This window comes from Suricata suricatta, chromosome 8 (assembly GCF_006229205.1).
Source record: "Suricata suricatta isolate VVHF042 chromosome 8, meerkat_22Aug2017_6uvM2_HiC, whole genome shotgun sequence".
NCBI classification, from domain to species: domain Eukaryota; kingdom Metazoa; phylum Chordata; class Mammalia; order Carnivora; family Herpestidae; genus Suricata; species Suricata suricatta.
The window spans coordinates 110299152-110326489 of NC_043707.1; the positions used below are offsets into that span (position 1 = coordinate 110299152).

The 27338-nt window shown below is 55.6% G+C and overlaps 1 protein-coding gene across 2 annotated transcripts in view; it reads left to right on the forward strand.

The window, feature by feature from the left end:
- The window catches only part of HIVEP3 (human immunodeficiency virus type I enhancer binding protein 3), a 65445-nt gene extending 40322 nt beyond the window's left edge, over positions 1-25123 (forward strand). For both annotated transcript variants that reach the window (XM_029950097.1, XM_029950098.1), the window contains 4 exons: positions 7374-7549; positions 13874-13960; positions 18576-19477; positions 20460-25123. In XM_029950097.1, the coding sequence (XP_029805957.1) occupies positions 7374-7549; positions 13874-13960; positions 18576-19477; positions 20460-21272 (1978 nt within the window). In that variant the 3' untranslated portion in view covers positions 21273-25123. The remainder of the gene's footprint in view (positions 1-7373; positions 7550-13873; positions 13961-18575; positions 19478-20459) is intronic.
- The last annotated feature ends 2215 nt before the right edge of the window (positions 25124-27338 follow it).

Sequence of the window (27338 nt, forward strand, 5' to 3'; positions counted from 1 at the left end):
CAGGATACACATCTCAGTGGGCAGTGCCACCTGGCACTTGTTCCTCTTCCCATATCCCTTCCTTCTGAGCCCCCTCCCTAGGAACATGTTACTGCAGACAAGCTGATGGGACACTATGGCTGGACCTCATGGGGACACAGTGACTTTCTGGGAACTGACTCTAAGCCTCACTTCAGAGAACACAGGCTCCCTGCAAAAGTGGGACTCAGAGCAACAGTGTGAGCATTTCCAGTCACATCTTGCTCTTGCTTGGCATGATTCTCCACAAATTTGGAGGATTGGTGGCAGTTTAATGATAAAATATCAATAATATATGGAGAAGGTCAAGAACGTTCCTGCAGAAAAGCCTCAGAAGACATCAGGTTAGGAAGGTGACTTGGAGGCCATTGAGTTCACCCCCTCTTTTAAAAGAAAAATGCAGCTTGGTGGAGAGAAAGGTCATGGACATGAAGGTCAGACAAGCCCCTACTAGCATCACAACCTTGGGGAAATTACTTTGAGCCGCAAGTTTAGCTCTGGGCTCCATCTGCCTCTCCTTCTATTTTATTTGCCTTGAATTGTGTCTTTTAAAACAGGTGATTTCATAGTGGTTTAGCACCCGAACTTTGTAACATGTGACCTGGGTTCAAATTCTAGCTGTTAATGTACTGACTGTGTGAGGTTATCTAACCTCTCTGTGACTCCATTTTCTCAGGTGTAAATGGAGATAATTAGAGCCCTGGTCTTAATGGGCCATCAGGCAGTTTAAACGAGGCAATGCCTAGAGAGCATTTTAAGTAGTGCTTGGTACCCAGGGAGAGTTATGTAAGGGTAGATGGATAGTATATTTTTTATAAATCTGTATTTGTGGTTTTCTGGAAAACCTAGAAGTTCTCCCAACATCATGCAACATGTGGCTAGAAAGGTGTAGCCACTGTCCCTTTAGAGAGGGACTGTACCCTGCTTTCCAGCCCCCAACCCCCGCCACCTCTCCTTGCTCAGTCCTGTTGCCACCTTCCCCATCTAGTGCCCCTAGCCTCCATTTGTGCAGGAATAAACACATCTATTTATTTTTTATTGGAATAAACATGAAATATTGAGTGGATAAATATGCCCTTTTTATAGCATGTCATACAGAAGCTGTTCCCCTTCTGTCACTGTGCTGGACGTGTCACGGGCATGCAGGAGCCATGAACTGCCTCCTGCTCCAGGGTCTCCCAGCCTGTTCATCTGCCCTCTGGGTGAACGGTGGTAGTGACAGGGAGCTCACTACCTCACAGAGAGCTTCATTGCTCAATCTTTGTCACACACAGAGCCGAGAACAACTCACCCATCACCTTGACTGAAATGCATTTAATTTCCACCACATCCCCCATTCTGAGACCTGGAGCAGAGCGATGTGCCACATACACAGAGTTACAATGTGCTTAGTGGAAGCTGCAGGTTTTAGAAATGCCCCCAAAGAGTCTAGAGCTGCAACCCGAGGAATCACGTGCTGAATACTCGAAGTCCGGGAGCTCGGCATCAGCAAGGACAGGATTGGAGGAGAAGCCACTGAAGGCAGGAGGCCATACCGTGTCCTGTGTAAGCCCACTGGGGTCAGATCTGGGTTCCAAGCTCTGTGTCGCCACTTTCTGGTTGCCTTGCAACCTTGGCAAGACACTCAACCTCTCTGTTTCTGTCTGTTTCTCTATGAGAGCAATATAATACATGCTCTTGAAGATCCTGGCACCTCTACACCCCTCCTGCCAGTCCTGTTCATTGCTTGACCTCAGGCGGCAGAACTGAAAGTTGTGTCGGACCCCTGGTGCCATGGCCATGGTCGAAATGGCCGGGCTCTGCATGGCCCCTTTGTTGCACGGCCATCACGAGTCTGGGCCTCAGCTAGTTAAGCTGTCTGGTCTCAAGGTCCCTCTAACTAAGACATTCTGAGACCTACAGAAGCAGCTATTTTTCTTTAAGAACAAAACCGAACATTTCCCAGACTGACTGACACCTTTGGCTTGTCAGGGCAGCAGAAGACAGGCAGGTGGTGGGGCTCAGAGAAAGGGCTCCCTGTCCTGGGAGCTGTGAGTCAGCTACATGCAGGCCTGTCCGCAGGGACTGTCTTGTGGCCCCAGAACAGGCAGGGAGTCTGTCACTTCTCCCCCTGGGTCAAGGGTAGCCTTAGGGAGACAGGGAGGGGCCAGCAGACATAAGAGGCAGGACTATGCCCCTAGCGGCCCCACCACAGCTTTCTGGTTTCCTGCCCCAGCTCTCTGCAGGGCCTCTTTCTATAGCTGTCAACACCTGCGGGTCCCACCCAGCGCTGGCGGCCCTTTCAGGAAGGGCTGGGTGGAGGGTGATGCTGTTCTTGTTTGTCTGCAGTGTCACAGGGCCCTGGGAATCCTGGAGCAGTGCTAAAGAAACCTTGGGCAACATCATCTAAAAGTATTTGTGCAGCAAGTCTGTGCAGGGATGGGGAGCTGGGCAGAAAGATCCTGATGAGCTGATCTTGGTCGCGTCACTTAAACTCCTTGGGCCTTGGTTCCCTTTCTTATAAAATGGGGCCAATGGTAAAGAGCTAATGGGAAGACTGGTTGAGGTCAGGCACATGACAGTGCTTGGTGTATCTCAGGGCAATGAAGATGGATTGTTTCCAAGGGACAGAAAGTGACCTACCCAAGGTCACCCAGCGCGTTCAAGCAGGAGTGTAGAACTTGGACCCGGTCTCACACTGACCTACATCCTGGGAGCAGAATAATTGCTACCGGGCAGTGGGGAGTGTTTGGCCAGTGCATCATGGCTAGGAGGGCCTGGCCATGTGCTGTGCCCATGGGGTGGCCACAGCATCCGGCTGGCCTGTGCTCTAGCCTCAGGCTGAGAGTCTGATTCTAGCAGACCCAGGGAAAGAAGGCCTGGACTGGCTTCTTTATGTGCAGACGAGAAGTGCTGAGCCCTCGCTAGGAGTCAGGTGCCGTGCTAAGTCCTGAGGATATGCCACCAGCTAAGGCAGACGAGGTCCCTCCTTCATGGGGATCATGGGGACCACCCTTGTGAGAAGACCAGAGCTTGACAGTGTGAAGGAGGAGCAGGTGGGACCCCCAGGCTCAGAGGTGGAAGAGAGGGGTCCAAAGGAAGGGACCTTTTGGCAAAGTCCTGAAGGAGCAGAAGAGCTGGTCAAAAAGGGGGGCGGGGCGGAAGGCCAGAGGAAAGGGACTCTGAGGCCGCATGATGTTTGGCATGGTTAGGAGTGGGGGTCTGCAGAGGTGGCAGGGGCAGGAGTTTACCCTGAGGGAGAGGGGGGAGCGTCATCCCCGGAGGACTGGGTGTGTTAGGGAAAGCCCCCTCTGGCTGCTCTGTGGAGAAGAGATTCGGCCGCATCGGGAGAGGCTGGTGGCGCTAGCTAGTCCAGGCAGGAAGTGGGGGCCTCCTTACACCACACGTGGGGGGCAGTATGGACTGAGTATCAGGAGAGAAGGCAGTGGAGACACTGGGTGCGGAGAGCCCAAGCTGCCGGCCTCACCAGCCACAGAGGTGTGCATACCATTTATGGAGACAGGCACCCAGGCGGAGGTGGTACTGAAAGAGGGTCGTGGGGTTCTAGGCAGGGGTGTGAGGTGCTTAACGACCACCAGGCGAGATACTGAGGGGGCAGCCAGATGTACAGCAGAGAGGTCAGGGCTGGAGAGAACAGGGCATCCATTGACACCGGGTGGCAAGTTGGGTGTTCACAGAGGGGGTGCACCTGGGAGGGGTGAGGAGAGGAGAGTGCAGGCTGGTGCCTGGAGAGGGGTAAGGAAAGAGCTTGCAGAGAAGGGTCACCATGCCAAGCAGCTGCCTCTGGAAAGTGGGCAAAAGGGCAGACAGGAAAAGGCAGCTTTCCTTTGGATTTAGCAGCCTGGGCAAGGACAACTGGCCAGGGAGGCTGGGCTATGGGGGCTCAGGAGTCCGGGGTGGTGGTGAGGCAGGAACAAGCAAGCCTGGACCATCCCCTCCAGGCTTGCGCTGAGGAGGAGGTGGAGGGAGCAGTAGCTGGAGTGGGTGTGGGTCCAGGGAGGCTTTGAGGTTGGTTGGTCAGTTAGGAACAAGATTGAACTGAGTGTGCGATCCATGATGATGGAATGTGCCAGAAAGCAGAGGACAAGGCCTTGGAGCTGCTAGGGAGGGGGTGGGGCCTCTACACAAACAAGAGTGGTTGATCCTGAGCCGGCAGTGGGGTGGGGGATGGCCCTATGCAGGAGGAGGGTCCAGCCCACAGGGGCTGCCCCATGCCTGTCCTTGGGCTGGGCCCTTTGGGAACCACAAAGATATAAAGCTGTACAAAGCAAGGAGCATCGAAGTCACAGGCTGCAGGCCATTCAACCAGGACAGCCCTCTACAAGTCCTGGGGCCCCTCAGTGACCATCCTCCTCCTCATCTCCATGACAGCTGGCCCGCTGTCCCCTCCAGCCCCTTTCTCCTGGCTTCCAACCCCCCTGAGCTACCAGGATGTCGCTGCTTTGGTGCCACCTTTCTGCCCACCCTCATGTTTGGGAGCCTTCTAGGCTCTCACACTGTCCTCTTCTTGTTTTCAATCCTGTCCTGAGTGGTCATCTTTCTCCCTGGAAATCTGCACATCCCATATGCTGAGTCCCGAAGATTTCCAGCTGTGGCCTGAGCATTTCTTCAAGCCCTCCCTGCAGGCATCTCATACTCAGCAAAGGACTAGAGCCCTGCATTGCTTCCCTCCACGCCTACAGATGGTCTCTCTTGAGACCGCCAAGTTGAAAACTCTGATCTTTGCTTCTGCCTCACTGTGACCCCTGCCCCCTCCAGATGGCCACCTGTCCCAGAACATGTGCCTCTTACAGGGCCTCTGAGTCTCTCCTCCTTCAGACCATGCCCTGTGCTGCCAGGAAAGCACCTTCTCTCTGAGACTTTATCTTTAAGACAACTCTAAGTCTAAACTTAGCATGGTACTCAAGGCTGATGGAGATGGCGATCCAGTTGGTCCCACCTCATCTGCTTTTACCCACCAAATCCTCCAGGCCTTTTAATACCTCCTGCCTTTGCCCCTGGTTCCTGTCTGGACTGGCCTCCATCTCTCACTGTCCTCCCTGGTCCCTCACAGACCCCTTATGCCCTCCAGCAGGCTGCACCCACCTTCCATGGTCAAGGCACATGAGTCAAGCCACAACCCTTGAAGGTTCAGAGTCCTTTCTGTGTGTGTGTGCACGTAAGCGTGCACCTAAGAAGACCACTTGTGTAGTCTTGCTGTGGAGGAAGAAATGAGGGGTCCGGGAGCAGCCTCATTTCTAGGTAGATGGACTAGTACCCGATTCTGAGTTGGCTTGAGCCTCGAGCGGAGCCCAAATATGATAGAAGTCAGAGGGGCTGTGGGCCTAGCGCACATCGCCCACCACAGCAGTGGGGTAGAGGCAAGGGGGACTCCGAACGGTGCCTGTGTTGATAGAAGTTGGAGCAGGGGGAGGGGGTCATGGACCTGGCGAGCAGGGCTGAGTGGAGGTTGGTGTCCAGATGGCGGCAGGGCCTCTGGTGCTAAGAGACTAAGCCGTTCTTGCTTCTTTCTTCTCTGGCTGGGAAAAGGGTGCCCCATCTCAGAATGGGTCCCGGGAGCAATAGAGGGACAGAGCAATTGAAATCAGGTGTGGGGAGCTGGTTGGAGTCCAGGAGTCCTGCTCTCTGAGGGTGAACCCCTGTCACTGGGAGATAGACGTCTCCCATTTGCCCATAGGGTGCTCTTCATAAGAGTGACAAGAGTCGTGTCTCCCCACCAACCACCTCCACAGCCTTCATTTCCCCCCTGCTGAGCACAAGATACCATGTTGCCCTGGATCAGGAGAAAGTTGGCCCCTTCCTGGAGGGTGCTTGCAACTGGCTGGTGAGGGCCTGTAAGGGGAAGAAAAGGTGGTTTCAGACAACATAAGAGGCATCGTTGGCCAAAGCTGAGGTGACAAAAGCCAGGCCCCATAAGGACCTGTGGACAGCAGTCCATTGTGAGAGAGCATGTGTGTATGAGTAGGAGTGTGTGGGGGTGTGCATGTGAGATGGGGGAAGTGGTGTGAGTGTGTGTGTGCGATGTGATTCCTCTGCGCTGCCTGATGGCTCCCTCCCTTCTAGTCCCCTCTTTCAAGTCATCCTGTGACATCCTGTTGGCCATAAGCCAACAGCCCCTGCAGAGTGGGGTTGAGTCTCAGCTGCTGTCCCAACTTCCTCACCTTGTCCCAACCTCCGCCCTGCCCCTCTGCACCTGTTCTGAGTTTGATTACCAAGCCCCTTGGGCAGAGACATGTCATGCAGTGTGAGTCTGGGGCACAGGCAGGCCTTTTGCGGGGCGCTGGGGGCATGCTCAGCTGCGCAAGAGGCCATACCTCCCCTAAGGCACCCAAGCCATCAGAACTCCCCCTCCCCCCGCCAGAAGGCTTTCCTGGAATCATCCAGGAGCCCCTCCTCTGGCCCCATCATAGCCTTTCCTGCCTCAGTCAGGAGACGTGCACATCTATAGCATCAGGCCAACAAGGCATTTTGAGGAGGATCATATCAAGTGACCCTCATGGGCTTCCTTCTAGGTGGAAATGAGAGCATTCTGATTCAGGTCCAAGAACATTGGTGGGCAGGTGGTCTGGCTGCCCCAGGAGCCAACGTAGGAAAGCTTTTGGCCCTGCTCCTGTGACCGTAGGGGACCTCTGGAAGCAAGGTGACTAGAATCTGGGTCCTGAGAGCTTTCCGGTTCATCTAGAGATAGGGTCGTGGAGAGAGCGCAGGGCCCCTTGTTTCTCACTCTGAGAACAGGGAAATGGTGGCTGTTCCTCATACCTCCCCTCACACCAGTGTTTTCGGCACCTGTTACCCCTTGTGAGAGGTGGATAGTCTTTGGGGAAGGTAGACTCAGATCCTCTTTCCATACCTTTCTGGCGGTGGGAGCTTGAGCCCCGAGATCGTAAGGGCTCTTGCTCGTGACTGTCATTTAATTTGTGTAAAGTGCCCGGCACAGAATGAGCACTCTGCAAATGGTAGCCGCTAGATCTGTGGTCGTTACCTTCTCTCACTCTTGTTGTTACTCTGGTGGCCCTGAGTGGCTGTCCTTTGTTGGCAGAGGCTTGTGCGGAGGCTGGCTCTGCACTGGAGGCCCTCTGCCAACAGGTGGCTTCACTTCAGGCCGGATGCACAGGGTCTGCTGCCTCTAGAGGAGAAAAGGGGGCAGCCCTACCTGTCGGAGCGCAGGGCAGGTGCAGGGGGTCCACGGTGGATCCCCACCCCCTCCCTGAGGTTCTCTCTCCTTCTGCGTCCTCCTCTGCCGATATCCGTCACGGGCAGGACGTGGCTAGTTAAGTGTGTGCATCTTCTGAGGTGGGAACCTGCCTCTTCTCCTCCTTCTTTTTTTCCTTTACCATGACGCCTGTTGCTCATAGGTACAAATCAAACGAAGAGTATGTATATGTGCGAGGCCGCGGCCGAGGGAAATATGTTTGTGAGGAGTGTGGAATTCGCTGCAAGAAGCCCAGCATGCTGAAGAAACACATCCGCACCCACACTGACGTCCGGCCCTATGTGTGCAAGCACTGTCACTTTGCTTTTAAAACCAAAGGTAAGAGACAGTCAGCTGGGGCGCTGCCCCTGCCCGCTGTAAGGAGCTCCCCTCTGGGAGCCCTAGCACAGAGCTCAGCGGTCTAGACCTCTCCGCCTGGGGCCTGGGGCACCCCCACTTCACGGGCTCCCCGGTGGAAGTGCAGCCGGCTCCAGACTGGGCAGTGGCGCTCCCTGGCGGCCGCAGCCTGTCGTCTTGGATCCCACAGCGCTCCTCCACCTGCGCGCTCTCCCCCTCGCCGCCTGATGGCGCTCTTGCACACAGTTCCTGGTTTTGATTTTTCTCTCCTCACCCGTACTTCTGCATGTCTCCTTAGCCCTTCGTCCACCGATCTGGTGAGCTCCAGCATCTACACTTGTCACCACCACTCTTGCGTTTGGAAATCCATTCCACTCCGAGCCACTGAGCACACTCGCATGGTCACTTCTCATGGCAGAGCTCGCCCCTGCCTCCACCCTCCTCATCCCTCAGATCATGTTTCTGCCCACCGGCTCCTCCGCAGCCCTCGTGTTCAGCCCCAGTCACACCCCAAAACAGGGTCAGCAAGGCCCTGACAGTCATCTGAGAAAGGAAGAAGCACTGGCCATTGAGGGGACGGGTTCTGCAGAGCTGTGATAGGAGCTGGCGGTGGCCTGGCCAACGGTGAACAAGTGGGACTGAGTCCCTGAGACTTGGATCAAGCCCCTCCCCTCCCCTCCCCCTCCTTGCGTTGACTGTTCCTGCAGGCCAGGCAGGGAAGACAGTGCAGCTCACCCATTGCTTCCTGGTAGCGGAAAGGGGGGACAGAGGTGAAGCCGAGGAAGGCCTGGGGCTTCAGCCTCTTGTGCGTTGCAGATTCTTGGGTCAGAGTTTGGGCATGAGGGCCCTTGGCTTCTCCTGCGAGCAAGTGGGCGCCCTCCATGCTGGCCCCCACCGGAGCCTTGTGGGGTTTCTACAGAAAAACCTGGAGAGCAGATCCAGTTTTGCCACCCGTTGACTTTTCTTCTGTTGGTAAAGCTGTGCCCACTGAGAGAGGTTGGGCCACAGCTTTGAGGAGGCCCTGTGGAGTTCGCCAGCCTTCCTCACTTCCTCCTCCTCTTGGTGGCCCCTTCCGTTCTCTCTGTTCAGGGTCAGGGGGCAGCTTGCCACATCCCCTGGCTCCGGGCCCCTCTCTGACCGAGTTCCATCTCTGGTCTCCTAGCCCTGTTCACCGAGCCCTGCTCTCTGGCATTCGCAGGGGCCTCGAACTTTCCCACCGAGGCTTTGGTTGGAATAGAGGCACCTTCCCTCCCACTTTCTTTCTCTGATCTTCTTCTCTCTTGGCCTCCCATAAACAGTGTTCCAGAAGGTCCCCAAGAGAGGGCAGATAGGCCCGGAGCTCGGCCCCCTGCTTCATGGGTGCCTCCGGTCCCAGAGCCCTGCCATGTCCAAGGCAACACAGCCCTGCTTGCCTCTGCCCTGGGTGTGGGCTCGTCCTCATGTGTCCCCTACAGCCCCACTCCCGCTGGCCTTAGGCAGCCAGAGGACCTTCATGGAGAAGAGATGAAGAGAGATGGGAATAATTGACTGACAATCTAAGTAAGAGAGTAAAAATAAACAAACAAAAAAACCTCTTGTCTAAACCCCCTTGCGGGTAAAGAAAGTGATCCCCTAAAACCAAGTGATTGTTAATGCTAGACCTGTAACTAGAACCCAGGACCCCTACCTTAGGGCATTACCCCCATCACCTTCCTGTCTGTGAGCGGACCCCACCCCCTTCTCTGGAAGGAGTGGAAAAATCAGGTGGCAGATCAAGTGGCCTCCAGAGTGGGTCACAACAGCTGCCCCTGTTTCCAGGGTGCCTCCAGGGGACCCCACTGTTCTGTTCTCAGTGTGAGGAGCCCCGTCTTGAGGGTGCATCCCAGCCCAGGGCCATTTGGAGCATCCCTGTGGCCAGCACACGGAGACTGATCTCAGAGAGCTTTCACCTTGTCACGTGAGACTAGAAAACCCCATCCGGCTAAGTTCTCCGCCAGAGCAGTCTCTCCAAACGGGGGTCCCTATTCAGGTCTCCCAGCCTTTTTGGAGAGAAAAGGCCTGGTCTGTTTTTGTCGGATGTGAGGGAGGCCTGGTCCCTGGCAGGCCTACTTGCTTCCCAGCAGCTCTTTTCATTGGAAGACAAGCCAAGCCTACCGCAGTCCCTGCCAGATGCGGGGCAGACACCACATGCCCTGGGGCATGGAGTTCTGCGAGTGAAGGCTTCCCCAGGCTGCCCCGAAGGCCAATTCCAGGGGACTCTGTTTCCACCCAGTGATCTGGGAGGGTTCTGAGCTCTCTTCAAATGCTTGTCGAGGCTTCTGGAAGATAGTACCTTAAGAGCCGCAGCAGTAAGCAAATCTGCAATGGTTGAATCTCAAATTCTGTGACTTCAGAGAGGGACCGGTTGGGGGTGCTGATGGCAAACTGCAGCAGAGAAAGCTTGCTGTGGGTGCTCTCTGTGTGCTGGGAGTGAGGGAAGAGCAGCACACGAAGGTTTCTGTCCTCAGGGGCCGTGTCTTCCGGGAGGAGTGGGTCTGCAGCCATCGCTCTGAAACCAAAGGGGTCTCCTCGAAGGGTCTCCTCGCAGGCTCTCGGCTTCCTTTAGGCTGCCACCCCCTCCCTCCCCTCTCACCCTTGAGCTCCGGCTGGGCCTGGTGGTCCTCAGGACCCTCCATCACCACCACCTGGCTGCACCCAGGCCCGGAGAGCCCTTCCTGTCCGTCTCTGTCTGCCTGTCTGTGTCTCTGTCTCCGTGTTGGACATTGTGGTGGCAGCTTGGGCCTCTGGCTGAGGTGTCTCAGGGGGTAGTGCCGGGAAGGGCTGCCGTGATGTCCTTGTGGAGGTCTGGGGGAGGTCCTCTTTCCTCTTCTTAGGTGGTTCCCAGATGCCAGCAGGGTGACTGCCATGGACAGGCCCTCCCGCCGGTCGCTACAGGAGATGGAGATGATGGCTCTGGGAAGGTCTTAGTCTGTCAGGCCTGCAGGGGCGGGAGGAGGGTGGCTAGTTGGTCAGAGCTGAATGAGGCAGAGTCATTGGATGATGCTCCCAGCAGAAGTCACATTTCTCTTCCAGACACTCCTCATTTTCCATCCACTTGCCTTTCTTCCTTCATTCCAGGACTGTGGGGGCTTCCGGTGAGGGGTGGGATGATTGTGAGGAGCTGGGGACTCTGCCTGACAAGCCAGGGCTCTGCCCCTATGACAGAGAAATGGTGGCCAAGCCAAAAGAAAAAAAAAGATGTCTGCTGCCATTTGGTACCCCTCCCTCAATTCACAGAAGAGGTTCAGGGAGGGGAAGTCAGGGAGGGCACCGGATAACACTCGGGGGGCTCAGCCAGCCTCCTCTCCTGTAACCCACACAGTTTGTCCCGGCAGAGTCCCTTCAGACTCCCTGACTCCTCCCTGCAGTGTCCAGGGGCCACTGGAACCTTCTCCTGGGAGCCCCTTAGCCCAGCCTGGAGGATAAAGCCATTTGCATCTCCATTTCAGCACCTCTGTCCTTCACACCCAGCATGGCACATGGCACAGTTCCTGGTACTCCATAAAGAGTGACCGTCATGGGGGGTGGGGGTGGGCACACAGTATGAGAGGGAAGGAAGTTCCGTGCGGTGAGCATCTGCTGTCTGCCAGGCACACTCTGCTGCTACTTGACATGCGCGCTCTGATCAGCTCCTCCCAGCATCCCCGAGAGGTAGGTATTACTTGAGAGTTTCAGGGATTGGGGCTCAGAAGGTTAAAATACTTTCCCAAGTGCACACAGCTATAGCACATGGCAGAGCCCAAGCTCAAACCCAAGGTCGGGAAGCTCCTAGACCAGCCCGGATTGATTCTGGCAGCACGGAGCAAGCAAGACCCTTAGAGTCCTGAAACCTGGTTCTCCACAGGGCCTTGTGCTAACAAGGGGCCTTAGCTGGTAGGTTCCCTGTGTTGGTCCATGGGAGCCCTCCCATGACATCCCAGCCGCTGAGACAGTCCGTAATCTTCTCTAACAGCATCACCAGTCCCGGGACCCAGAGTTAGAGCAGAAGCAACAGAACCCTGGGCCTGATGGGGGTTGGGTCACATGGCCTGGAATGCTCCTTCCAACACTTTGCTTCTGAGATGAGAGCACTTCCCACGTGCAGTTATTGTGCACCCATTGTGTGCTCAGCACCTAACTTGGTTGAAAAGAGACCTAAACCTTCCTGGCGGAACACGTACAACAATGCCATAGCCATAATGAGCAGTGTTCATAGTCCTCTGTGGTCTGGGGTATCAGGAGACATTGGGCTGGGTCCAGAACCTCAGGGGACCATTGGTATCTCTGGCCCATGGAAGACCCCAGCTGCTTTTACCACTCGTTGACGTCCTACTCAAGCTTTGCTTCCTCATGACAGTGAGGGCAGAAGCCCCCTATATTAGATAGGTCTCCTTTGGGGACCCTCTGGCTCCAGAATGTCTCTGGAAGTTAGGACTCTGCTTCCCCTTTGGCCAGGAATAGAAGATACAGGCTTCCATCTGGTTATAGGAGGAGAATCTGGGCTGGGAAGGCTACACAGACTAGGACTAAAGGGAAGAGAGACAAAAGAAACAAGTCCCCTTCCATCCCTGCTGCCCTTGACCTCAAGGAATCCTGGGTTAAGGTTCCCATCATCCCCTTCCAGCAAAACAAGTCAAGGTCCTTAAACAAGCAGAACCCTACAAGTTCCTTAAAATTCTCTGATTGATCATGAAGCACCCTTCGGTTCACCCATGGGCTCTCTCCTATTCGCCTGCCCATCTATCCATCTGTCCTCCCATCTACTCACTTCTCTCATCTACTAGTTTGTCTTCCTGTCCATGCATGTTCCCATTTCTTTTCTCCTCCTGTCTGCTCCTCCCTTTCTCCCCATCTGTCATCCCGCCAATCCATCTTTCCATCCACCTTCCCTGTCTCTGACCCTCCTGTCTGTCTCTCCTGCATGTTTATGTGCATGTAGCCATTCACCCATGCAACCCAACCAGCCATCCCCCCATCCACGGGTGCCCCTCTCCTCCCCTCCAGTTCTCCAGCTTCCCATCTGTTTATTAACCCATTTTCCAACTATCCTTCCATTTCTTTGTTGCATCTAACCACTTATTGCCCATCTGTCTATCCATCTGCCTCTCTAGTCATCCAGTGTCCTGTCCATCTGTCCTTACTCTTCCCGTTCTTCTTTTACCCCATATCTCCTCTTACCCACATACCCGCCTATCCATCCATCCATCCATCCGTTCACTCACCAGTCTCTCGGTGCACCTGTTCAAGTATCCATTCCTCTCTCTTCCACCTATCTAGTCAAACTTGCCAGTCCATAAGCTCAGTGAGACAGACCACCTAACTCAGGGAACCAATGGTAATTATATGAATGATTATGTGGACCTGTAGCAATTTGTAGGGCGACAGTGAGAACGTCACAGTTTGGAGGTGGGCCCCGAGCCCAGAGGAGCATCCTCCTAGAGCTCTGCCTCTGCTTCACAGAGTGCTCCTGCCCACGGAGGTTTATGGCCTGTGAACTGCGCACACAGAGGAGAGAACTGAAGGTGTTGCTACCTTTCCCCCAATTCCATAGAACTTCTGCCCTGCTGGTCAGCTGTGGGGCTGGACTGCCCATGTAGGGCAGAGCCTTTGCCCAGCCTTCCTTCTCTATACCCTACTAGTATCTGCACTGCACAGTGACCTGGGAGAAACTGAGGCCCAGGACATGACTCCTCCAAAGAAGGCAGGGCTTGGGCCCCAGCTCTGTGGCTCAGGGGTCCAGCGGACTTTGGTATACCTTCTGCCCTTTCTGCATTTCTAACAGAAACTGTGTCCTGGGTCCTATTCCAATACCCTGTGGGCTGCCCGCGACGTGGCCGCAGTTGGAAGGGCATCCTACCCACCACATCGGTTAACAGGAGCCCTAGGTCACCCAGTGTCTGAGAAGGCCAAATATCCTGCCCCATGAGTGTCACCAGCTCCTGGGCCCAGAGTTAAACCCCAAACCAGAAAAACCTATCCCACATGAGTTGTCTTTTAATTTCTTTTTTGTTTGTTTTTTAGCCAGCATCTCACTTCCTCATTATGCCCTCTGTCCCCGCACAGCCCCGGTGCCCACCCTCCCCCAACTCCTGTCTGCTATCCTGAACAGCGGCCCGTGGCACACATCTGAGCACCTGAGCCCCTGGGCAGAGGGATGGCCCGGTCCCCGCCCAGCCCCTGAGGCCAGCAGGGCCCTGACTGGTCAGCAAAGCCATGGCCTGCCAGCCAGGCACTGCCTCTTCGAGCCCCGGGCCTGCCCTGGCCCCCTGTTCTGCGGCCAAGGCTGAGTCTGTTCTCATTTCTTTCCAGGGAATCTGACTAAGCACATGAAGTCAAAGGCCCACAGCAAAAAGTGCCAAGAGACAGGGGTGCTGGAGGAGCTGGAAGCCGAAGAAGGTAACAAACCCTCCAGCTCCCTCCTACCCCCTCCTCCTCTTCCTGCTCTTCTGCCTGTCCCCCTCACCCCCCTTCCTTTCTGTCCTCCTGTCCGTGTTTCCCCCTCTCCCTTTTCCATGTCCTACCCTCCAGTTTTCCCACCTACTGGCAGATAAAGGTTAAAATCACAGAGCGATTGCCCCTACTCTCCATGCACTTGCCGTTCACACGTGCAGCCATGGCTGGTGTGCATTACAGTCTACCTGGGAGGGGGAGTGGCTGGCAGGCGCCTCTCAGGTGCTCAGTGAATGTGTGCTGAATAAACTAACACATGAGTAGTCATAGTCACCATTGACCGAGCACCCACTATGCATCAGGCACGTTCTAAACACGTGCCATGAATTACCCCACAAATCCTCACGGTGGCACTGTGAGGTGTGTACTCATACCCTCCACGCCTGCACTCTCACCTGCGGATTCCGGGTGTGGGCATGACACCTGGGCCTTTGAGAGCTTGAGGAACAGGAGAGCCAAAGCCAAACCTGACAGCCCCTGTCCCCCCACAGCCTCACCCCACATCCCAGCACTGCGCCGTGGCCAAAGTTCTCTGCCAGCAAAAGGTATATTAGAGCCCCTTTCTGAAAGGACTCAGCAGAGAAGTTGAGTCAAAGGCCCAGCCTGGCCGCAGCATGCAGAGAGGGGGCCACAGGGACTTTGGCAGGTGGACAGGCAGTTCTGCCTGCAAAGAGAGGTCGGAGAAACCAGAGGCATTCCTTCTGTCTCCAGCAACCCTTTGACCAGATTCCCTAAAATCCGAATCAGGATTTGATTGTCACAAAGAGGAGCGTGTGTGTGTGTGTGTGTGTGTGTGTGTGTCTGATTTCAGGATGTATTTACTGTCTTATAAAAGAGTTAAAGCACATTTCCTTTTTTTTTAATTTTTAATTTTATTTATTTATTTTAAGAAAGAGAGCGTGAGCAGGGGAGGGGCAGAGAGAGGAGAGAGAAGGTCCCAAGCAGGCTCCATGCTGTCAGCGCAGAGCAGGACACGGGGCTCAGACTCACAACTGTGAGATCATGAGCTAAGCTGAGACCAAGAGTTGGATGCTTAACCAACTGAGCCACCCAGCCTCCCCAAGTACAGTTCCTTTTAGGTGGAATACGTCACTTTTACTGAACTAAACCCAATGAACATGGGGCTGTTCCCCCCAAAATGAGAATGTAGGGTTACCATGTTTATCAAGAATATACATTAGGGCATTTACACATGTTGTCCCACTGAGTCCTCATAACTAACTAGTGGTAGAAACTTGTGTTGCCTCATTGTAGGTTGAGGAAAGTAAAGCTCCGACAGCTAAAGGCAGTTACTGAAGGTCACACAAAAATGCCAGGTCCACCCCACCCCAGTGCTTGGTAAGCTGGCCTTGGGGAGCCTCAGCCTCAGCCCAGAACCCTCCGCAGGTGAGAGTCAAGGGGTTGCAACTGGCCCCACACACCAGGGGTCCACTGAGGGACCCAGGGCTGGTCCCATCTCCCAACTTCATTTTCCCAATGAGGCAAAAAAAAAAAAAAAAAAAAAGGACAACCCTAGGCACCTAGTTTGAGGATGAAATCAATGCAATTATTCTAGAAATAACTATGAACACCAGCCCTAATCCAGGCCCTCTTCTAAGTGCTGGAGATTCCACAGTGAATAAAACATAGTTCCTGTCCTCTGGAAGCCCACATTCTGAAAGGGAGCAGGGCACAGAGCAAACGTGGAATAGGACAGGAGCAATGAGTAGGAAGCAAGAACGTAAGTGAGAGGCTGGGAAGTGTAGGGAGGGATCTCTCTGTTAGGACGGTGTGAGCAGAGGACATGGAGGGAGGGGTCAGGAAGCCAGGAGGAGTCTGGAGAATGGCTCTCCCCTTAGACGGAGCAGAAGGTGCATAGCCCCTAAAGGATGAGAGTGGGGAAAGATGAACTTAGGACAAGGACCATGAATGCCAAAGGAAGGACTCGGTGATGCAATGGAGTAACGTTCCCCCAACTTGCAGTGACTCTGTGTGCAGAGGACGATCAAGAAGGGGTGCCGCTGTAGACAGTGATCAGGCTGAACACATGTTGGCTTGGACTGGGTGGAGGTGGGGAGTAGTGGTAGGATTCTGGAAACATTCTACAAGTAGAGCCAACAGGTTTTGCCACCGCAAGGGGGCGCCGGTGGTGCCATGATAATAAAGGAGCCAAAGGTGAGCCCGAGGTTTATGGCCAATGAGACTGGAAGGACGGAGTTGCTATTTGCTGCGATGATGAGGATTCAGGGAGGATTGCGCCTGTTAGACACCAAGTGGCCTTGGGGAGCACAGCCTAGGGACTATTGCCTCCCGGTGGCCGGGCTGGCGCTGTAGCCTCCGACGACGAGTCGGTGAGGCACCAGCGCCACCGTGTGGCCAGACCCCCTCGGCATCCTCGAAGGCGTCTCCGACTTTTCCGTAGTTCCCAGGTCAGCCTTGGTGCTGATCCCAGCAGCAGACTGGCGGCTCCATGAGGGGCGCTGGGAATGGACTGCCTGGGCAGGGGCACCCTATACCCCTGCAGGAGCCCAGACTTGGGGGGAGCTGGAAAACCCTGTTCCGGGCAGGGGACCTTTGGCTCCCATCATTTCTACCCTGGGTGCCTAGGGCAGGCCACTCTGGGCCTCCATTTCCACACCCCTAAAGAAGTTGTTTAGGAGCCCTCCCCGGTGGATGTCCGGGGGCACTGGTCTTGACTCTCTCTCACCAGTAGTACTACCCTCTGACCATCAACTGTGAGACGCTGGCAACGCTGCCTGTCTGCTAGGGTACTGGGGTACATGAGACACTTGCTAAGTTTTCTTGCATACTTATTATGTATCAGACCCTCATGATCCTCCCTCCAGCTTCATGGGGAGGCTGTTGTTGCTCTTGCCCCCATTTTACAGATGATGAAACTGAACACAGAGAGGGGAAGCCGATTATACATCATACAGCAAGGAAGGGTAGAGCTAGGATCCCAACCCAGACCATTTCCTGCTTCTCGATGCATAACCCCACTTCTGTCCTGGCAGTGTAATAACACAAGGGTTGTAAATCTTCATCCTGACTTAGCCACTTTTCCCTGGGTGATCTTGGGGAGGAAGCACTTGCCCCGCTCCAGGCCTGGATTTCCCCATATGTAAATGAGGGGTAAGGCTAGGTGAACTGCTAGGTCTGAAATGGGCCCCACTAAGGTCCTAGGTGAGGCTTGGGTCAACCTGCAACTGTGTGTTTTGCACCCTCTGCCCCCATCCACATCCCTACGGCCTCCCCCTCTGCTCCCAGCTGCAAGGAGACCTGGCCCTTGGTCCCTTGGTCCACCCTTCACCTGCCAAGCCCAGGCCCATGCCATAGTTTTTGATCCTCTGTCATCTATTTCATGCATTTTCCTGCCACATGCTGAGCTAGTTGGAAGCATGGATACTAGGATTCCCAGTCCTGGGGCAGCTGGGCATGGTGGAGTGTGAAAGCCTGGTTGCATCACTGGCCAGAGTCAGTTTGTGTGTCAGCTTCCTTGGTCAGTGGTGGAAGGGGTGTGCACGTGTCCAAGCAAAGCAGTGCAGCTGGCGAGGTGCCTGGAGATGGGCCAGCAGGAGCCAAACCCTCAGGAGCCCGACAGGTGGGCCAGACGTTAGCAGAGCTGTCCCCAGAGTCTGCTGCCCACATCAGAGAGGCCCCAGCTAGACTGGTATCGTGGTGAAGGTGACCTGGATGGGTGTGCCTCCCCCACCAGGAGCCAGACCAGGAGGCTAGGATTTCAGGGCTCTGCTTCCTCCCGGCTGGGGGCAGCGTCAGTTCTGCCCAGTGCAGTGTGGCTGGGACAGGGCCCTACTCTGCAGACACAGGCCAGCTTCACCAAACCGCCCCTAGAGGCCAGGACCTGCCGCCTGCCAGATGCTGTTGCACCGGCCAGTGGCAGCCTGGCCATGGTGACGGATGTGTGTGTGTCGCGGGACCACAGCCAGCGCTGCTGGGCCGGCCAGCATGGCTCCTGTGTCCCCGAATAATAGATTTCTTCAGGACTGTATTGAGTGGCCATAATGGGAGCCATGTCTCAGTGGCGGGCGAGTGTTTATCCCTTGTAGCAAGCCCTGTGAGGTGAGACTACCACATCCGTGTGACAAAGGGGGAGACCCAAGCACAGCAAGGTGACTTACGTGGCTCATGGGAGAACCGGCACCAAAACACCCATGAAAAACCAAACTGACAAAAAGACTTGTCTTTTCCGCCCTGGTTCAATCCCAGCCCTTCCACTTATCTTCCCTGAGCATGCTACTTAACCTTGCTTACCTTGGGTCGCTCGTTTGTAACATGAAGATAAAAGCCGTGCAGACCGCAGGAGATCCCTTGAGGACGAGTCGGATCAACACACAGGAAGGCTCCAGAGCCGAGCCTGGCCCATGGCAGATCCCAGGCAGCTTTTGTTCTCCGTGCTTATTTGCAAAGTGTTCCCATCTCTGCCACGGCCCCCATCCTCTCACCGTCTTGTGCCACTGACACAACTGTGAGGCCCGGTTTGCAGACAAGGACATGGGTGTAGAGGACGGCAGCTTAGGGCTGGCCATGACCCCAGGGTCTCCTGTGTCTCCCCCTCCCCCAGGAACCAGTGATGACCCATTCCAGGACTCAGAAGGGCGAGAGGGCTCGGAGGCCGTAGCGGAGCACCAGTTTTCAGATCTGGAGGACTCAGACTCGGACTCAGACCTGGATGAAGACGAGGATGAGGACGAAGAGGAGAGCCAGGACGAGCCACCCGGACTGGCCTCAGAGGCGCCCCTGCCTGGCCCGCCAGCCACGCTGCCGGCAGACTCCTCCCCCGGCCCGGGCCCTCGGCCCCCAGACGCCACCTCTGGCGACCAGGCCACACGGGGCAGCTCGGGCTTGGACGCTGAGGGCTGGGCAGCTGGCAGCTGTCCCACGTCCAGCCAAAGTATCCTGTGCCTGCCCCGACTGGGACCGGCCCCTTCGGGCCCCCTCGAGAAGGACACAGGCTCGGCCCTGAGCTCCAAGGCTGTGTCCCCAAGGAGGCTGTGGTCCCCAAGCAAAGAAGCAGGCAGCCGCCCAGCACTCACCCACAAACACTCACTAACTGAAAGCGGCTCATCCCCACAGCGACACTCACCGGCCGGAGAGTCACAGGCCTCAGCCCCAAGCCCGCTGGGCCCCCAGAGAGGCCCTCTCCCCTGCGGGTCTCCAAGACTCGAGCTGTCTCCTCTCACCCCCCACCCCCTGGGAAGGGAACTGCCCCCTCGAGTGCATCCACCCCCTGAGCGCCAGGGGGCCCCAGATCCGGGCACCCCCAGACACTCGCCCACCAGGAGACGGTCCCCGGGCCAGGCCGAGTCACCACCACGGTCAGCGCTGCCAGGGAAGTGGGCCTTGGCTGGGTCAGCGGGCGAGCGCGGCCCAGGCTCAGGGCTGGCCCTGCGGGCTCTCTACCCGCCCGCGCCTCTACCTCACAAGCTTCTCGGCAGAAGCCCCGAGACCTGCGCCTCCACGTGGGTAAGCTGCTGACCCCAAGCGGCCGGGCTGCTCATCCCCGGTGGGTGGGGGCTCATGGTGCGCTCCCCCCTGAGACATCAGACCCATAGCCACACAGCCCTGCCAGTGTGGTGATTGCGAATGATGTAGGAAACGTGAGTTGAGGCCCCTTCTGTGCCCGCCACCAGGTAGCCGGCCAGGGCGGGCTCGGAAGCCGCAGAGCACCAACGCTTGCGCTGGCCTTGGAGAGTGGTGCAAACACCATTCCCCTCCTGTCTCCCCACCCCCACATCTCCAACATCACCAGCACCAGCACCCCCATGCACACCACAGCTGACACTGCCCCTGCCAAACCATCATCACCGTCACTGTCGCCATCCCCCAGGCCATCTCTGCCATCGTTACACCGATGCTCTTACCACCGCCAGGTCAGCCCCATCAGTACTGCCACATCGGCAGCACAGTACCATCCTGTCAACTTCCCTTTAACTTCCAATGCCTTTGCTGCCACTATATTGTCACGAACCGACACCGCCATTCACTACCAGCAACATCGACACCGTCACTCAGAGACTCAAGCCCCCGGAGGAGCATGGGCTAGGAATCTTTCCTTGGTTTTTAATTTTGGGGCCACGTCACCATGCCCCGTGGTGGGAGAAAGTAAAGAGCATGGAGTGGGAGCTCACGTCCAAGGGCAGAGGTGGCTCAAGACGGTTCTAGGAACAGGAGAGGTGGTGGAGCGGAGAGGGGGCCAGGCGCACGGCAGACAGGCGGAGGCGTGAAGACCATGGGGCCCGGTGTGCTCGTGGTCACTGCCGGGCTGGGGACAGCCCCCACCAGCACAGGGCAGCTCTCGGGCAGGGAGTTGGAGCTCCGCCCGACCCAGCTCAGCCAGGACTTGCTGGGTGGTATCAGGCGAGCCCCCACCTCATCTTTAGGCTTTGGGGTCTCCATGCACCAGCACGTAGCCCTTGCCTTACCCTGTCTTGTTCTCTGACCCCAGCAGAAGGCTGCATCCCGGAGTCCCTCCTGCTCACCTGGCCCTGCGCATCCTCCCTCCTCCCGACCCTGCTGGGCCCCCCATGACTTCCACGGCCACGCCCCAGCCCGGACAGAGGAGAACATCTTCAGCCACCTCCCTCTCCACTCCCAGCATTTGCCCCGTGCCCCGTGCCCCCTGATTCCCATCGGCGGGATCCAGATGGTGCAGGCCCGGCCGGGGGCCCACCCCACCCTGCTGCCAGGGCCCACCACCGCCTGGGTCAGCGGCTTCTCCGGAGGTGGCAGTGACCTGACAGGGGCCCGGGAGGCCCAGGAGCGAGGCCGCTGGAGTCCCACCGAGAGCTCGTCGGCTTCCGTGTCCCCTGTGGCTAAGGTATCCAAGTTCACACTCTCATCGGAGCTGGAGGGCAGGGACTACCCCAAGGAGAGGGAGAGGACGAGTGGGGGCCTGGGCAGACCTCCTGACTGGGAGCCCCGAGGGGCTGAGGTGCCCGCAGAGCCCGTGCCCACCCACAGCCCCCGCACCCCACCCGAGGCCTCACCCCGGCTGTCCCATGGCCACAGGCCAGAATCCTGGACCCCCCGCTTGGAGTCACCACACACGCTGGCCAACCCCGCGGCCTCTGCCGCCTCGCCCCTGGACCGCAGCAGTTCCGTAGGCTGCCTAGCAGAGGCCTCCGCTCACTTCCCAGCCCGGAGGAGAAACCTCTCCGGGGAACCCAGGACCAGTCAGGGCTCCCCTGAGCCCTCAGGAAGTGGGGGGCCTGGGGCACTTCCACATCAGCCCAAGGACAGGCGCCCCCCAAGCACTTAGCCTCTCCTCGACAGCTTCAGCATCTGGCTTCCGGTGTTCCGCAACAGCCGTTTCCAGCCAGCTTCCTCGAATCATCTCGCTCTCATGGGCTCCCTTTCCCGTCTGTCCGTCTGTCCAAGCAGCTTCTGCTCAGCTCCCAACTGTTCTGTCTTCCCACGTTTGCAGTTACCTGTGCCTTTTTCTATACCTTTTGTTGCTTGAAAAGAAACAAAACACACGCACACATAAAAAAAAAAAAAAAGCCCATGAGGAGTTGGAGGCTGTTAATATTTTGTGCTTTTTTGAGAAAGGGTGCAGGTGGGGGCCTCACCCTGGGCCACTGAGGTCTGCAGCCACCCCCTACCCCCAGGCTGGCAAGAGGTATCTGTTTGCTGAGGGAAAGGGGGATGCACTGGAGGAGGGGAAAAAAAAAGCAAGAAACATTTAAAAACATACATTAAATGTAAAAGCAAGCACTCCTATGTACAGATGTTTATGGTTCCTATTTATTGCTGCTTTATTCCACCCCAACCAGTGACCACCCTCACTGCCGGCAGAAGGGTCAGCGGCCCCAGGCAGAGGGACACAGGCAGGGGAACGCCACTCATCCTCCATGGGCAGACCCAGAAAACCCCAACTTTCTTGTTCCCGGAAAAGGAAAATGTTACCTTTCCTAGGATTTCAACACAAATTATAGGAGCAGGTAGAAGGTAGGTGCATGTTGGTTTCCCCAGGACTCCCTGATATCCAGGGGGTCCGAGTCATGGACCCCTCCTGGCATCCTGACAAACCCCCCAGGCCCCCCACCCTGCACCCCTCCCCTCTACCCCCTACCCCCAGCCCCTAGGCTGCCAAAGGAATCCTGACTGTTCGTCTCTTAGATCCTGAGCACCTGACTGAGACCTTGCTCCAGGGACCCAGCTGCAAGCTGCCTCCCTTATTCTAGAAACTACCCACAAGGCTGAAGTGACAGGGCCCAACCCTTAGGGGTCAAGATCCAAGGTGCATTGCCTTGCCATTTCTGAGGTTTGGGGCTTGGGTTTCGTTTCACATCTGGTCCCTCAGGTTCAAAGGGCCCTAATTCCTCCATGGCCCCGCTTTCCCAGTGTTCAGCACCGGAAGTTTACAGGGACCTGTTTCTGGACCCCTTTCAGTAGGACTGGATCCCGCCCCCGCCATCCCCACCTTACACACTGTCAGGCCTCCACTACTTCCAGGAAGTACCTAAAACCATGATTGGTGGGAACTGCCCAGAGCTGTTTTTAAATCTCTTTAAAAAATCACACACACACACACACACACACACACACACACACACACGCGCGCGCGTGCGCGCATAAAAGAGAGGATGGTGTTTGGTACTTCTCCTACTTCTCCTAGCCTCCTCAGATTCTCTTGACCTAGAAGAACTGTCCTAAGCCCATTGAATTCTTCTCCAAATCAATCAGTACTAGCCTCCCTCATTCCTGCCTCCTCCTTCAAGAAGCCTTCCTATACTTTCTGGAACAAAAACCCCGCTTTGTAAGAAAAATTATATGACCAGAAATTAAAATCCCACATTGATATATAGAGCTTTTGTTTACCCTGTCCTGGGAGAGCTGGGTTTTCTTCCAACCTTTCAGAATTTTTTTTCTTTAGTTTCTCCAAGGGGGAGAGAGCACAGGGACTATGGTCCTGGCCCACTCAGGTGAGGTGTGGATGCCACGTTACAGAGCAGGGGACTCTCTGACCACTCCCCTGTCTTCAGCCAGGCCATGTGAATCCTGGGCCTGGGGCCCCCTGAGCTGGTGAAGTTGTTTAAGGGGGACCCTGGCTGAGGCCACAATTCCCTCCTCTGTCACTTCAGGGTCTTTCTCTGCTTGGCCTCTGCCGACTAGACTAGCCAGTTGCAGGTTCACCTCAGACCACTGTCTTGTTTCCCTTGGGCCTCTCTCAGAGCTAAGACACAAAGTGATCAAGAGGGGAGGGCACCCCCTGGGGGTCTGCTGGGCTCTGGGGTGCTTGGGGTGAGGTTAGCCAGCAGTGCTCAGCTCCCTGGCCTGGAGTCCAGGGCTCCCGCCCGTCCTGGGAGAAGGCCAGCAAGCCCAGTCTTGACCATATGGGCACTATTTTGGCCTCACAGGAAGTGGGAAGGTACTGGGGTCTAGTGGTAGCCCAGCCTTTTCTCGCCTTTACCTCTCAGCCCTACCCGGAGAGACTTCTAGCCCTGGGGCCCGGGAGCTGGATAAAGAGCATCACTTCAGGCCAGGTTTGAAACCTTCCCAGGCAAGGTCTCCCAGCCTAGACTTACCAAGTAGCAGACAGGGAGCTCTGCTAGGTGAGCCCCTGACCTTGGGGGTGGGGCTCCCCTGTTTGCAGACAGTGTGCCTACTGAGGTCTCCTTCCTGGAAGACCCAGTCACAGACAATGTGGCTGGCAGGTGAACGTCTTCAAAGCCACTCAGGCCCACAGGCACAAGCAGAGGGGACAGGGACCAGGTCACCAGAGAGCCGTTTCTCAGTAACAGGGACATGATGCACAAACAGAACCTGGCCAGTGGGCTGCTGCCCCACACAGCTGCCCAGAGGGATAGAATCAATGCCACCAGCCTGGGACATATGTCACCGGGCACAGTGCTAACCCCTTCTGTCCCTGCTCCGAGCACAGAGACCCCAGCACGCACGCACGCGCGCGCACACACACACACACACACACACACACACACACACACACACTCCTCCATAATTTTAGAAAAAGACTCTCAATCCCTACCTCCCCAGGGACCCCTGTCCCACTCCCAACCACGTCCATATTTACAGTTTGCCTGTGAGCCTGCTGTTCCTGCTCAGGGAGGCAGAACAGAAAGCAGTGCTGATTGGTTGCCATAGACACCTGTTGACGCTCTGCCAAAAGGTGCTGGCCGGCCATTCCTTGGTAGCACTGGCCCACTCTGGTCCTTGGGTGCCAGCGGTGTGGTACGAAACAGACTGCAGAGGATTCAGAGCTGGCCCTCGCCTTCCGTTGGGGACTCCAAGACACTTAGCCCCAGGCCTCCCCTCCAGGATCCCCTTCACCCTCAACGAGTTCAGGGTCACTCTGAGTACTAACCTCGTTCCCCTCCGAGGCACCTTTCCCCAGGCCCTCCACCCTTGGCTTATACTCTGGCCCAACCACTGAGACCCTCTAAGATGCTGACAGCCACAAACTGTCACCTCCATCCTCCAGACCCGGCAGTTCCTCTGCCTCCCTCTGTGGGAAAACATCGGAAAGAATTAGCTTCCTGGTCCCCTTCGCCCCTGTTCCATTCTCACCCTGCACTTCTGAATAGGAGCCAGCAATATATCTGAGCTGAACTGCTCTCTAGCCCTTTCTCAGAAGAAAAAATCCTTCTTAAAGCAAAAGTCCTGCCTTGGAGACAGATCTGCAGCATCGACCACGGGGAGAAAGGTCCCAAAGACCTGTCCCTACAAATTCTGCTTCCGTGTTGTGGCTCCCGTCTGCTGTCCCTTAGAAAACCGCTTCGGCACTTACAATCACTTTACTAAACCTAATGTTGAAAAAAAATAAGAAGAAGAGAAAAGAAACAGAAAAGAAAAAGAAGGTGTAGGCAAATGTAAGATACATGCTCTCTGTAAGATAAATATTTGCCTTTTTGTTTTCTAAAAGGTGTGTGTATTCTGTATGTGAAATTGTCTGTAGAGAGTTTCTATGTTCTTAAATGGCAATACATTCCAAAAAAAATCGTACTGTAGATATGTACAGCGGCCACACTGGGATGGGTAGTCTTGCCTGTAATTTTATTTAAACTCCAGTTTCTACCCTTGCATCTTGCAATGTTGGTATGGTATATATCAGTGCAAAAGAAAAAAAAAAACTCAAAAAATCCATGCAGGTCTAAAGCACAGAGTCTGATGTACAAAAGGTAAAAAAAATGCTCAGTATTGATGTGTGTGACCTTTGTTGTAAATTACATCTGTACTGTGAATGAGAAGTTTTTACAAGTATAATAATTGCCTTTATTACAGCTCTGGCTGAGTGTTCAGCCTGAGGATATTTTTTAAAAACACACACACACACACACACACACACACACACACAGCACGTTGGAATAAATTTGAAAATCCCAACATAGCCCTGCTAGCCTGGCTCTTGGTTTTTCTGGAAGGTCATGGAATGTCAGAGTTGGAGGGACACTGGTATCCCCAGGTGTCTCTTTCACTACAGAGCAATCAGGCAGGTGGCCAGGCCACAGTCACACGGCCTGGGACTCCCGCAGCCCCTGGTTTCCGGGTCTGGCGCGGTGCTCCTGATACCACACCGTGTGGTCTGGGGTCTGTGTTTTCTAGGGCTGCCGTAAACACCGACCACAGAACAGACAGCTAAAAACAACCAAAGTCCAGTCTCGCATGGTTCTGGAGGCCAGAAGGCTGAAGTCTAGGTTTGGGCATGGCTGGTTCTTTCTAGAGGCTCTGAGAGAGAGTCCATCCCACGCCTCTCTCCCAGCTTCTGTGGCCGCAAGGGATCCTCGGCGCACCTTGGTTTGCAGCCAGTATCACTGGGATCTCTACTTCCACCTCCTGCTGCCTTCTCAGCAGGTTCCCTACCGGCCCCCTTCTCTTCTAAAGACACTGGTCATAGGATTGGGGCCTACCCTATCAAGGATGATCTCATCCCTAGATCCTTAATTGAATATATCTGCAAAGACCCTTTATCCAAATTAAGGTCACACTTACACGTTGTGGGGACTGGGGCATGGGCTTCACTTTGGAGAGCCATCGTCCAACTCACTACGGAGTAAGACCTGGAATCAGATCACAACACAGCTACTTATTGCCTGTGTGACCTTGGGCAAATCACACAACCTCTCTGGGCCTCCATTTGCCAACTATTAACACGGAGGGGGGTGGTGGGGATTAAATGAGATCGTATATACAGGGTGGCTAACAGAGCCTTCAAGAATCTTCTCCCAGCAGGCTTGGCATGGGGTGCTGGGAATACCAGGGAGAAAAGACAGGGATGGGTCCCTACCTTTTGCATTCCATAATGATTTGCTGAGTGCCAGTGAGGAGCCCATGGCTGGATACGACAGTGAGCAAAACAGTCCCACTCTCGAAGCACTTACATCCTAACAGGTCATTGTGTATACATCACATCCTAATGAAAGCATTAACGACCCAATCGCAGTGGCCATAATTGCCGTGGTGTGAGAGAACAAAAGCTCTAGTCCAACTGGGTCTGAGTCATCCTGGAGAACTTCCCTGGAGAACACCTAACGGTCAGCAGAGGAAAGGGAAGCCACGAGAAGGAGCAGCCCAGAGGATCAGCACTAAGAACCTAAGAAGCTGTGTTTCAGCAATGAGGGGTCCCTGCTGACTTAAGGAAAGGCTGGCCTAGCCCAGCGCCTGGTGCACAGCAGGGCGGGAAGCAGGGCAGCAGATCTAGACCTTCTCCCAGGGGAGAGCAGAGCGGTGGCTGGGGGGGGGTGCGCCCTGGGCCCGGGGCTCAGCGAAGCCTTGACGGGAAGGAGATGGTGAGAATCAAGCCACCGCCATCCTCCCCCCATTATAACCCGTGGAAAGAGGAGCGGGGGGAAGTCAGCGTGTCTGCTGGGTGAGAGGAAATGGAGGCCATCCCTGCAGAGGAATTTGCTCTATGAAATGGAGTGAGGCCACCTGAAGATTACAGACTTGAGAAGGTGTGAAGGACCTGGGAGGGGAACAAGAGAAAGCCGCCCAGAGGAAACCAGCCTGGAGGGCTGGGTGCTCGACGGCAGCACTCAGCAGCCACGGTGGGCGTGGGCAGCCAGCTGGACGCATCAGGGTGACGGTCCTGCCCAGTCGTGAGACAGGACAGCGGGGTACAGATGGTGAGGATATAAGCAAACGAAGAGATGAGTTATGCCACCAGCTTCGCAGGCTGGGAAGGAAATGGGGGTGGCGGCTAATAGAAGGTGAGTCCAGCGGTCAAGCGGCCAGGGATGTGGATGAAAACAGAAAAAGGTGGGAGTTGTCTTAGCTCATTATTTCAGAGGCGAGCCAGCTGTGGCTAGAGACTGTTGACCTCTGTCCAACGTGACTGCTGAGATGCCGTGAAAGAGCCGCTGGGGAG